At 51.4% G+C, this 12,444-nt stretch overlaps 1 protein-coding gene across 1 annotated transcript in view; it reads right to left on the bottom strand.

The window, feature by feature from the left end:
• The window catches only part of LMOD1 (leiomodin 1), a 41,236-nt gene extending 30,456 nt beyond the window's left edge, over positions 1-10,780 (bottom strand). Inside the window, exon 1 of the mRNA XM_045983205.1 lies at positions 10,290-10,780. Coding sequence (XP_045839161.1) covers positions 10,290-10,550 — 261 coding nt within the window. The 5' untranslated portion in view covers positions 10,551-10,780. The remainder of the gene's footprint in view (positions 1-10,289) is intronic.
• Positions 10,781-12,444: the final 1,664 nt, after the last annotated feature.

The raw sequence follows: 12,444 nt of genomic DNA, 5'->3' as shown, positions 1-12,444 counted from the left end.
GGGGCTCTCTGCTCAGCGGGGAGCCTGCTTCTCCCTCTCCCTCTGCCTGCCACTCCCCCCACTCATGCTCTCTCTCACTTTCTCTCTGTCAAATAAATAAAATCTTATTTTTTTAAAAAAGCAGAATACAAAAGAACACCTACTGTATGATTATATACATGTATATATGTTATATATGTAATGTAAATTATATATATACACATGTATATATATATACACACACACATATATATATATATATAATTAAAAACCGGCAAGACTAACCTATGAGGTTGGAGTCAGGTTAGGGGTTCCTATGGTGGGGAGGAAGGGGGTAGAGCCAGAAAGGAAGCAAAGGGTGGGTGGGGATCCCACAGGGGCAGCAATGTTCTCCTCCTTATTGCCTTTGTGAGAATTCATGACACTCTACATTTGTGTTTTGGATATCTTTCTATATGTGTTTTATATTTCGATAAAAACAAAGTGTTAGAAAAAATCCGCTATTGTCAAATACAAAATGAGACACAGAAAAGGCATTAAAGAATACAATGAAAAGAAAGTAAAGCTTAGAAACGTTCAGTGCTTGTCTGAGGCCATGTAGCTAGGAGACAGTCAAGCCGGGAGTGAGCCCCAGACCGCCCCCCCCAGCTTGCCTTGCAAACCCAGGGCTGTCAGCTGTGTGCTGGGAAGGGACCCGTGTGCTCCTTCCTTCTCCTTGGTCACGGGTGGCCTTGGGGACAGAAGGTGGAGGCATTGGAGGTGAAAATCTACTGGATTTTCAGGCTGCTCTGGAGCTGGCTGCTGTCTGTTTGCCAGATGTCAGATCTGGAAGCACTCGGTGTTTTCTCTACCCCACCCAGGGAGCACTGAGCATTTTTCTTGTGACCTGACATTTAACCTCTGACTACTGTCATGGCCTCGTCAGTTTCTCCCCGCTTCGGTCCAGCCTGTGTCCAGCCTCCAGGGGGTCCCTCCCAGAGCAGCACCTTGCCTGCGTCCCCACAGAGCAGACCAACCTCATCATTCCCTGACCTCTTAGCACCCTGCCTCCCTCCTTGTCGGTCTCCGCTCCCTTCCCTCCCCACAGAAAAGGTGACTGCCCGCTGCCAAGGCCAACCCCTCCACTCCAGTGCATTCCATCCCTTTTCCAGCCTTTCCCAGCACCATCGGTCCCCGCTCTACTGAACCAACCCCCTTAGCATATAAACATGCTCTCATATTCTGTCTTTAAAAAAAAAAAAATCCCCCTTTAATTCCACATTTACTTCCCACGGCCACCCTACTTCTTTGTTTCCCATTAGAACAAAACTAGGGGGGAAAAATTGAAGGGACTGGTCTGTATTCTTTATCTCTAATCCTCACTGACCATTGTCCCTCTCAAGTCCACGCTTCGCTGCAGTGACCCCCATCTTGTCAAGGTCTCAGTGGCTTCCATGTTTCCAGTTACAACAGTCGATTCTCTGTTCTCATGTTATTAGATCTCTCAGCAGAACCGGACACAGTAGAGGCTCCTCCTAGAAGCCCCCTGTCCACTTGCTTTTGTGAAGCCATTCTGAGCTCCTGCCCACCTCTCTCAGTCTCCTTCCTTCATGGGCCCCTTCTCCATTTCCAGTGCCTAAATGTTGGGGTAATGGAGGGCATGGTTCTTGGCCCTCGGCTCTTCATCCTCACGTCCTCCCTACGTGACCTCTTCCACGCTCGTGGTTTATAGTGTCATCTAGACTCTAATGGCCCCCAGATGGAAACTTCAGCCCCACTGCGCCACTGAGCTCCAGACCGGGACGTGTTCAGCCAACCCAACGCTTGCTCTCCGACGTCTACCAAGCACCACGAACTTAACTCATTCAGATCAGAGTTCTTGATCTCCCCAAAACCACTCCTCTTCCATTGTTTCCTACCTCAGTAAATGGCATCAAATCTTGCCCAGAGCTCAGGCAGGCCTGGGACCCCCACTCCTCTCTTTTCCCAGTGAGTCAGCCAGTCCTGTCTGTGCTACCTTTGAGGCGTTTCCTGAATCTGACCACTTCTCCTCCAGCCATCCTCGGCCTCTTGCCTGAGCTACTGCACACCTTTCTAGCGGGGCTCCCTTCTCCCCCAGGCTTGCCCTCCTACCGTCTGTCTGAAAGCTGGCAGAGTGCCAGATCCTTTTAAAAACCTAGATCAGGGGCACCTGGGTGGCTCAGTGGGTTAAGCTGCTGCTTTCGGCTCAGGTCATGATCTCAGGGTCCTGGGATTGAGTCCCGCATCGGGCTCTCTGCTCAGCAGGGAGCCTGCTTCCCTCTCTCTCTGCCTCCCTCTCTGCCTACTTGTGATCTCTCTCTGTCAAATAAATAAATAAAATCTTTAAGAAAACAAACAAACAAACCTAGATCAGATCACGTCTCTCCTCTGCTCCAAACCCTAAATGAGGTCTCACCGCCCTTGGAATAAAAATCCAAAAATCCCTCTGCGAGCTGTAAGGTCCTGCATTATGTGAATCCTGCTGACTTCTGGGGCTTTATCTCCTCCAAGCCCCTGACCCCACCGCTTGCTCGCCCTGGTCCAGTTACACTGGCCTGGCTTTTCCTTGGACATACTAAGCCTCCTCCCCTACCCAAGTCTTTCTAGGTGCCGTTCCCTGCACTTGGAAAGCTTTCTCCAGACCTTCCCATTGGCTGACCCCTTGGGTCCTCTCCAGGCTCTGAGCCTGAGTCACGTCTTAGGCAGTGTCTTCCCTGACCACTTTATAGGAAATCATTACAGACCCTTTCCTGAAAGTGCATTCTTCTTCTTTACGTGTATGTGCCATATATATGTTCTAAGGGATGTACATATGTTCTATGGGATCTGTATATTGAAGTACATGTATTCTCTGTCTCACCCATTAGAAGCGCCACAAGAGCAGGGAGCTGGTCTGTCTGACTCCGTACTCTATGCCAGCCTTCAGAAGCACCTAATATAACAGAAACTTCCTAAATAGTTGGAGAATTAATGATTTAGTGGAGTCGTCCTCCCTCTTGGTAGATACAAAACAGAATTCTTAAATCCTGCCTTGGAAAAGGATGCTGAGACCTGGAAAGGGTGGAGGGAAGAGCAGTGAAGGCAGGAGAGGAAACTCAAGTTCAGGGTTTAGCCCTCACTACCAAGTTTCCAACCCAGCACTCTGCTCCCAGCTTTATGAATGTTATTTTGCTTTATTTTTTAAAAAAATATTTTATTTATTTATTTGACAGACAGAGATCACAAGTAGGCAGAGAGGCAGGCAGAGAGAAAGAGGGGGAAGCAGGCTTCCCGCTGAGCAGAGAGCCTGTTATGGGGCTCGATCCCAGGACCCCGGGATCATGACGTGAGCCGAAGGCTGAGGCTTTCACCCACTGAGCCACCCAGGTATCCCCCTGTTATTTTGCTTTAAACCTCACAACTATCCTACGACTAGGTGTTGTTTCCATTTTAAAGATGGGGAAACTCAGGCTCAGAGAGGCAAAGTAATTTGTTTGGACCACACAGCCGGCCCCCAGCAGAGAGGACCTGCTTCCAGGTCTAGCCAGACTCTGAAGATGGTATGCTCAGCACGAACTCAATACATTCTATACCCAGGGCTTCACAGAAGTTCTGCTGCCAGGATGTTCCACCTGGGGAGGGGGGGGTCCCCTACAGTCCTGCATCGGTGGGGAGCAGGGAGGATGCTGACCTGATCTGGAAGTCAGGGCTGAGGATGTGATCACCCCATGGGTCCTCCATGAGGGAAGGCAGGTGAGGGGGTAGAGGTATGTGGGAGCACCCCCACCTTATTCTCTCCTAAGCAGCACCCCGCCAAGCCCGCTGGTCGTTTCAACAGCAGACCCCAGACACAAGTGAAGCCAAACTGTTTCAAAACAGGCTGTGCTTTTCTGAGCTCCCGGAAGTTGCAGACAAGAATTCACTAGTCCCCAGCCCTCCCCGCCAGTGCCCATTCACCCTGCATCTGCCCTGTTTCCAACCCAGTCACCCAGTGCAGGCCCTTGAGCCTGGGGCATAAAATAAATTAGGCTCAAAGACATGGAGAGAAGGGGGCCAGGCAGGAAGTCAGTAAGTAAGCTTGCCTTTTTCCTTAACCTAGCTCCTTGCCTCTCTGCCTCCAGGTTCTCCCTTTCTGCCCTTCCCTCCCTCCTGCTGACAGATTGTCTTTTAATCTCATGAAAGATTCACAAAACAAAGGTTGATTTGGCACACACGGGTATAAACTCTGAGGAATTTAGGGGAGGAGAAGTCGCTCACGGGCTCACCCGCCAGACACTTTCGGTGCCTTAGCCAATTTAATCCTCACGATAACCCTTCCAGACTGATGTCATCCTCCTTCTTGACAGTAAAGCAATGGACCTCCAACAGCTATATGTTAATGAAATAGCATTAATAACACCTCTGAGTTTGGAAGGTACTCAGGAAAGTTGAGGCTCTTCCTCAGGCCATGAGTGATGGTTGGTGGGGGGGGCGCAGAAGCAGAATCACACCTGGTCCCGTCTGGTTCCAAACCCCCATCAGCTTTCTATTCCCCACACTGCCCCCGGCTAAGGGGGCCCTTTAGGGGAAATGAGGCTCTGAAACCCCTTCTTTCCTTGCTGGTCATGCCAAAAGAGATCAAATAAACAAAAAAGCACAGCCTGATCTGGAAAGGACTGTGTAGTACGGTCCAGGATATTCTTGTTTATCCAACTTGGCAGACAGAGGAATATCAACTTCTCCTCCCCCAGTCATTGTGCTTTGTTGCAGTAACTGCAGTGTGTATGTGTGTGTGTGTGTGTGTGCAGACTTCACGTGGGTGGACTGGATCTCCAAGGACAGCGCCCTTGACCCCTCTGTCTTCTATAGGTCTCCCAGTGTACTTCATCTGGGCTTTGCATGCCGTGGGCCAGCTCTGGTAGGCTGACACGGTCCGCTACAGATACTCCAGAGTCTCTTGGGGGAGAAAGAGAGGCCGAGGGAGGGTAGCCAGGTTACATGAGGATTTTGTCTCCACTCTGGGTGTCTGCTCACATCTGCCTCTTTCTGCCTCCATGTGGGGACCCAAAGACCCCAGCCTATCGGATGCCCTTGGTCAGTGGGGCTCATCCCCCTCCCCTGACCATCTGTATCTCTCCGCTCATGTTTCCTGTTTACATCTCCTCCTCGGTCCTGCCTGGCCTGCCTCCCTCCTGCCACGTGTCCTATCCTCCCAAGTTCTCCCTTCTCCCTGCCGTCCTGCTGAGAAAAGGTGAGCAACTGGGGTGGGGGGTGGTGTGTGGACCAGGTGCGGGGGGGGTTACAGCTTAAAATCCACCAATCAGAGCATCTATACATGCAGAAGAAAATGTATCAAATATGAGTAGGAACAACAGTGAAAACAAACACCTGGGGATCCCACTACCCAGTCTAAGAAATTGAGTAACTACTTTTTCAAACTGGAGGGAGACACCTTTCAGACTCCAGGGAGAGATATTTAAACTTGTCTAACCCTCCCTGGGTGCCTGCGGTCGCCTCCCCAGGTCCACAGGCCCCTATCACCTCTTCTGCCCTCTCCACCCCAGGGCTATTTTGGGTGTGTACCAGTCGGGGTTAATCTCCTTAATCGTTGAGCCCTGCTGCCCAGGGCACTCTTGATAGGGCTCAGCCCTCTGCAAAGGGCAGTCCGAGGGTTGTGCTGCCGGCTTCGGGCCTTCCTGGAGTCCCCATCCCTATAGAGAAGCCATGGACCGTGGGCCATGAACTGGGTCTGGTAGGGGAAGGGACCCGCTAGGCTATGTGAGCCAGAGTCCCGTGGGGAAGGTCAGAAGGCTGGGTGACTGGCTAGTGGGGTGCTTCTGGTTAGCTTCTCAAGGAAGAACCTGAAAGAGCTTCCTCCACCCCCCAGTTCAGCTGCCCCTGCTCCTGGCTGGGTGCAGGTGCTAATCCCCATTCCCTGGTAACGCCAGGGAGAAGGACAGGGGAGGCAGGCTGGAGATTTTCTTTCCCACTTGGGAAGGAAAGAGAACACATGAGTTGACCTGCTGGGATCAGGTTCCTGAAACCTGAGCCAAGCACACGGGTTTCCCTGAGCTCTTGACCACACACCTGCCCAGGGGAGAGCCCCCCAGAAGGACTAGGGGTGAACTCACAGGCTGAGAGGTCTGTCCTTTTAAAGGGAGGGGGGCAAGCCAGGGGTCAGCTCTGCCAAGCCCCACCTCCCCCTCCTAACATTCATTCAATAAACAGAGGTTGAGGGCCCACCTCTGTGCCGGGCCCAGTGTTAGCCCTTGTCCACCAGAATCACACAAGCCGGTGAGGCAGAGAGATAAGAAAACAGGATGGCGTTGGTCCAGAGTGGCCCGGATTGCTCAGATCAGACAGGACGCCGACACTAGCCTGCCCGGCAGTCCGGGAAGACTCCCTGGAGGAAGTGGTGCCTGAGACCCGAAGGAGGCACAAGGGTGGGGTAGAGAGAAGAGTATTGAAGAAGCAGGGGGTAAACCAACCCAGGACACCCCCCGAGTATTCTATCCACTGAAGGAGAAGCCTGCCTGAGATGCCGCCTGAGAAGGCACAGTCTACACCCACCCAACAGTATAGCCAGAGTATGAATCTTGGGCCTCCTCTTCCCCTGGAGAAACCAAAACTTAAGACTCAAACTGGGCCAGCCTTCCACTCTCAGTGTCTGTCTAAAAAAAACCAAACCAACCTTTTGTTACGGAAAATATCCATCATGTGGAAGTAGAGAGAGCCGTGTAACAGGCAGGCATGCGGACCCGGCACCCAGCATCCAACGTTATCAACTGGTGGACAACATCAGTTCACCCGACCCTACCCACTCCCCTTGCCCACATTACTTTAAAGCAAATGCCCTAATCCTATCAGTTTTTCCTATAAATATTTCAGGATTTGTGTCTTTAAAAGGCAAAGATTCTTTAAAAAGTGTATCCATGGGGGCACCTAGGTGGCTCAGTGGGTTAAAGCCTCTGCCTTCGGCTCAGGTTATGATCTCAGGGTCCTGGGATCGAGCCCCACATCGGGCTCTCTGTTCTGTTCAGCGGGGAGCTTGCTTCCCCCTCTCTCTCTGCCTCCCTCTCTGCCTACTTGTGATCTATCAAATAAATAAATAAATAAATCTTAAAAAAATAAAAATAAAAAATAAGAAGTGTATCCATAATACCATTATCCCACCTAAAAGGAATTAACAAAAATTCCTAATGCCATTCAATTTCTAGGCAGGATTTACTTCCCTAACCCGCACACGGTTCTAACACTTTGAATCCCGAGACCACACTTGGTTTTACTGTTTATGTTCCCAGTCCTGGGGGCAGGGATGAGCATTCAGCCAGACAAGGCCAGTGTGAGAACCCCAGGCTCCCACAACAACATAGGAATTGGTAGTCTAAGCCCTGTCACACCTCTGTGGGGTTCTGTATGTGTGTGTTTTGTGATCCTAATTAGATGATAAATTCCTCAGGACAGGGGCTGGCAGGACTGCCCTTTTTTGTACCCAGGTGAGGCAGAGAGAAGGAAGCACGGCTGGGTACTTGTTGCTGTGTGAACTTAGGGTCGTTACTCAGCTTCTCTGAGCCTCAGTTGTCTGATCTGTATCATGAGGACAAACATACCTATCTCCCAAGAAGTGCGAGGCTTAAATAAAGGAAAAGGTGAAGATGCTTCGCCTGCTAAAGATTCTCAGTAAGTAAATGCTCACTTTGCTGCACTTCCTAGAGGCAAGTTACTCTGTTTTGACTAACTTCCAGTCAGTTCCTTACGGGAGCAAAGGCCACTAGCAGGGAGAGCTACAGCCAGTCCAGCAGCCTGGAGCCCAGCCGGGAGCCGCTCTGTATCTGCGCTGTCCAAGGCCCCCCAGCCCGAGCACCCACCCGGGACTTGCTTGTTTATTGTTTACTTTGGCCCCTAGCTGAACAGTCGGGCTTGGCTTTGACCGAAGGGAGGGGCTGGGCAGGGGTAGACATCAGTGAATTAGTAATTGCATAGCTGTTATTTATCATGCATTTATTATATCCCAAGCCCTGTGCTAAGTGCTTTCCACTATTGTCCTCTCGGTTCTTAAAACAATCCTGTAGGCTGGATACTGTGTAGCTGAGGCGAGGGCGGCAGACTGGATAACTTGTAAGTTACTTAGTTATGCTATTAGGAAGAGAGGTCGGTACTCAAACCAGGCTTTTCTGGCACCTAAATCCAAGTTCTTAAGCCCACACTTACTAGCTTGCTAATGGTGCGGAAGAAGTCACTTGGTCGGGTTCATTGCCATTCATCCCGACTTACAGAGATGACTTCTGCTCATGGCTCGTGATGCACCCAGAACTCCGCTCAGCCACTCTGGCGACACATGCCTTTGGACTGGATGAGGAAGAATGGGGACAGCCTCTCCCTCCAAGGGAAAAATGGCCCCGAAGCCATCTTCTCATACTGAAGATACACACACACACACACACACACACACACATGACCCTCCATCCCTTGACTCAGACTCTGTTTGCAGAAACAAGGGTACCACTGGCAGGGGTGAGGGAGGTGGGGCTGGAGAAGTGAGGTTCGCCAGGCTTTCAGCAAATTGCATTCACAAAAGGAAAAAAGCCTTTTGCAAATGCAATTTCCAGGAACCAGAGAGCCCCTCACACTCTCCATAGCCTAAGCATCCTGCTTTGGGATTAAGAATGTTCTGCATTTGACTTTGGCCTCAGGAGTATCTTTCTGTATACCAGAAGTCACTGGGCACAGAGTCTGGAGACTAGGAGGGAGGGAAGAGGAGGGTTGGGCTCCAGAGTGGAAGTCAGGGGTCCAAGTGCGGGATTTACAGAGAGGCCAAAGCCTTGGGTGTGCTGCCTGGCTTTCCCTATATGTCCCGATAGCTGTCTTGAAGTACCAGGCCCTCACAGGGAGTCCCCTATATCCTCTCATCCTTTCCATGAATGTTCTAGTATTTGTTCATCATTATCCGAGTGGCGGCATCAAAGACAATCCCCTTGTCCACAGGGTAATGAATTTCTGAGCCTTCTGACTCCCCTCGCTCCTAGCTTCTTAGTGAAGTCTTAAACATGGGCCCAAGGTGGTAGGGACGGAGAGAGAGGTCCAGTTCCCCTATCTCATTTTCCCTCATCCCTCCCTCCCCCATCCCTACACTCAAGGAGCCAGGGCTCTGTCCACAAACGTGCTCTGTGACTAGTGTCCGGCACAAACTCCTACCCAGCCAGACATGTCACAGAAGTTCCGGGAGATACTGTTGCCTTTCTCATTTCCTTTGGGAGAATGAACATATCATGTGAACCCCTGGGTCTTGGTTTCCATAGAAGTAAAACAAAGGACAAGAACTGAGACTGAACTTTCTCATGCAAGAATCCACAAGGACAAGAGACGTGGCCAGTAAGAACCAGCTCACAGAGAGAGGACAGTTTTTCCACTAACCCCTCTCTACAGCAGACAAGGGGCTCTATGAGTCACACTCAGGTGGAGACTAGTCTAGTTTGTCCCAAGAAAACTCACATACGAACACATGGCAAATAAAGAACTCCTCCAGGCTAAGCCGGGAAAACAAAAACAGGTTTTGCTTAAGCCCATCCTAGACCTCGGCAGATGTTTCCAAAATGGCCCTCCTTGCCCTTGCCCTTCCACTGTTCCCTCCTCAAGGCACAACCCTGCTGGGAACTATCTTTATCCCCCTGCAAAGGGGACTTGCTGGCTTGTAAAAGGACTTACGACTAAAAGGAAGGGATGTTCCCTCAAGATGTTCCTCTAGGAAGTGCAAACCCCAGCTTCCCTGCGAGGGTAACTGAAGCCACCAGGTGAAGATGCATTTCCCACCTCACAGACCCCCGACAACCCCTGACCCCTGACTCCTGACCGTTGCTTTGGGAAGCTCACGTGCCCCTGAGCTTCCTCAAATCATCCATGTGCCACGAGTTGCCCATAGGGCCAGAGGGCTTCAAGACAAGCAGTTCTGCAAGAAGGCCTGACTTTCTTTTCTGGGGTGACTGCCAAGAGACAGCAAGCATCATTCTATCCCCTGCCTTCTCCCCCACAGCGTGTAGAATGAATGTGCAGGGGGAGAAGGATGGAATCAACTTGACAATGAACGCTTCAAGGACGTTCTCCTGCTCCCATCCTACCAGTAGCTCTATCTGCCACTGCGGGATGCTGAGTTCTCCCAACAGAGCCAACTTGCGCTTTACAACAGAAACTAAGGGTAAGAGGTTCACGCTGCCCGTTCAGCAGATGGTAATCGGTTCTGAAGTGTTCTGTCTTTTGCCAACGAGACCTTTTCCTCCGAGGAGAGAAGCGTCCAAGTCATGAGTGCGGGTCTCCCTGCCCTCCCCCCCCTTCCCTCCCGCATATTGCTCACTCACGTCCATGGACAGCTCCCTCTGAATAAGCTTCTTGGTCTCCTTTTCACAGAAGTTGAGCATGGCTTCCCGGTTGTACGTGCCCACGGACTGCTTCTCGGTCTGGTTTCTCTGCCGCAGGCCCACGGGGATGCTCCCGTCGGGGTCCACCACGTCCAGCTCCTTCTCCAGCTCCTCCATCTCCTCGGGAGACAGGGTGGACAGCAGGCTGTCTATGTCGGGGTCTTCACTCACCTGCCGGCGATACTTGGCTACTTTGGACATCTTGGCAAAGTGGGCTGTGGTTCTTGCGGGGTGTTGGGGGGAAGCTACGGGGGTCCTGGGAGCGGGGGCCGTGAGGGGAGGCACAAACTGGTCTGGATGGCGCAGAGTGGGCTTGGGAGCAGACCCCCAACTGATTGAGGACGTGGCTCTTCGGCCCTGCCCCGCAGTGCCACAGGTGCCCAAGCGTTAACTGCAAGCTCGCTGGGAAGCCCCGGGCTAGTGGACCCGGGCTGGTCTCTTCGGGCCAATAAGACTTGAGAACTGCCCGGCCCTGAAAGGAGAAGCCAATCCCCACGCAGGGGGCGGGTCCCGCCTCGCTGTCAGAGCCTTTTGAAACTTGAGGACATTCCAGGGAATCTTGGAGCTCTGTGTGACCAAATTTAGTACAGAGCATTTAGCCTTTTAAAGACAAGGGGGCCACGCAATGAGAAAAAGATACAAAAATGCAGAGGCTGGCAGAAACTGATCAGAGCCACAGGAGAGCCAGAAAAGCAGAGACGGGGCCATGGAGGGCGGGGGGCGGGTCAGGAACAGGCCAGCCCCAGGCATGCTGGGCTCAAGCACATATCTGACGTCTGCATCCCGGCTGGTTGTTGTGTTCCGTGCGTGGTCCACTGACTCCTTTCTACTGTATTTGGTAATGTGCTGGGGGACTCCCGGCTGTTTCCAGCCACAGGAAAGATAGGGGATTCCAGATACCCCCCAGCTACCCGCCCACCCATTCTCTCTGCCCAGGAGAACCTGTGTGCCAAGCATCAGAGGCTTAGCCACTACTTGAGAAAGAGAGAGAGAGAGAGGAAATAAATCTTCACTGTGTACCCAAACTGAAAACTGGTAGGCTGTTCGGAGGGAAAAGTATGACCTGCACAAGTCAGAGAACTCTTAAAGGACTGTCCATTTCTTGGGAGCGCCAAGGCTTTTGCGAAGAGGGTTCAAACCTCCCTCCGCTCTCATCTGCTTCTTCCTCTGCAGGGGCATCTGTAGACAGACCTCCTTCAGGAGGGCCCAGCAGGAGCCTATGGGTTGCCATCCACATGTAAATCCAAAGCACCATTGAGTGTGTCTTCAGGGAAATATAATTCTGGGCTGTTGGGAGGGATACTATTGCAGCAGGCCTGGCATGTTTCATAAAAGGGCTTTCCACTGCTCATCCATCATGCTGCCTGCACAAGTCACAGAGACACTCAATCTCCTGCTCCCCCCGCCTCCTGCCACCAAATCCCTTCTAGAAGCCCTGGTGTAACCCATCGGGGTAGATGCTTCGATCTTTCCTGGCCTCTTTCCATCCCAAGCCAGAGAGAGACAGTCACCTGATCAGCATTTGCTGAGTCCAGGGATCGTCTGGGACAAAAACTTGGCCCTGCGTTTAATGTCCACTAGTTCAGCTTTAGGTTAAGGCTGATGTGGGGGCAGGACTGACCGGCGGGACTGGAGTGCAGAGGTGAGGCAGGTAGACCTGAGAGGCAGGGTGGAAGAGAATCCTGGGGGTTGTCATTTTTAAAAGGCAGTCATCATTCTGTCGGTGAGTCGGGAAGCATGTAATTATGGAGTGCTGGCTATGTGTCTACCAGGTACTATAGGGTGAGAGATACAAAAATAACTACAGCCCGCTTATTCTCTTTTTTTAAAAAAGATTTTATTTATTTATTTATTTATTTATTTATTTATTTATTTGACAGACAGATCACAAGTAGTCAGAGAGGCAGGCAGAGAGAGAAGGGGAAGCAGGCTCCCCGCTGAGCAGAGAGCCCGATGTGGGGCTGGATCCCAGGACCCTGAGATCATGACCTGAGCTGAAGGCAGAGGCTTAACCCACTGAGCCACCCAGGCGCCCCTTATTCTCTTTAAAAATGTATACTTTGGGGGGCTAAACCTAATTATACTCTAAGACAAA

Source organism: Meles meles, chromosome 17 (genome assembly GCF_922984935.1).
Source record: "Meles meles chromosome 17, mMelMel3.1 paternal haplotype, whole genome shotgun sequence".
Lineage (NCBI taxonomy): Eukaryota > Metazoa > Chordata > Mammalia > Carnivora > Mustelidae > Meles > Meles meles.
Note: the sequence above shows the minus strand (reverse complement) of the source record. Positions and strands in the feature narration are given on the sequence as shown.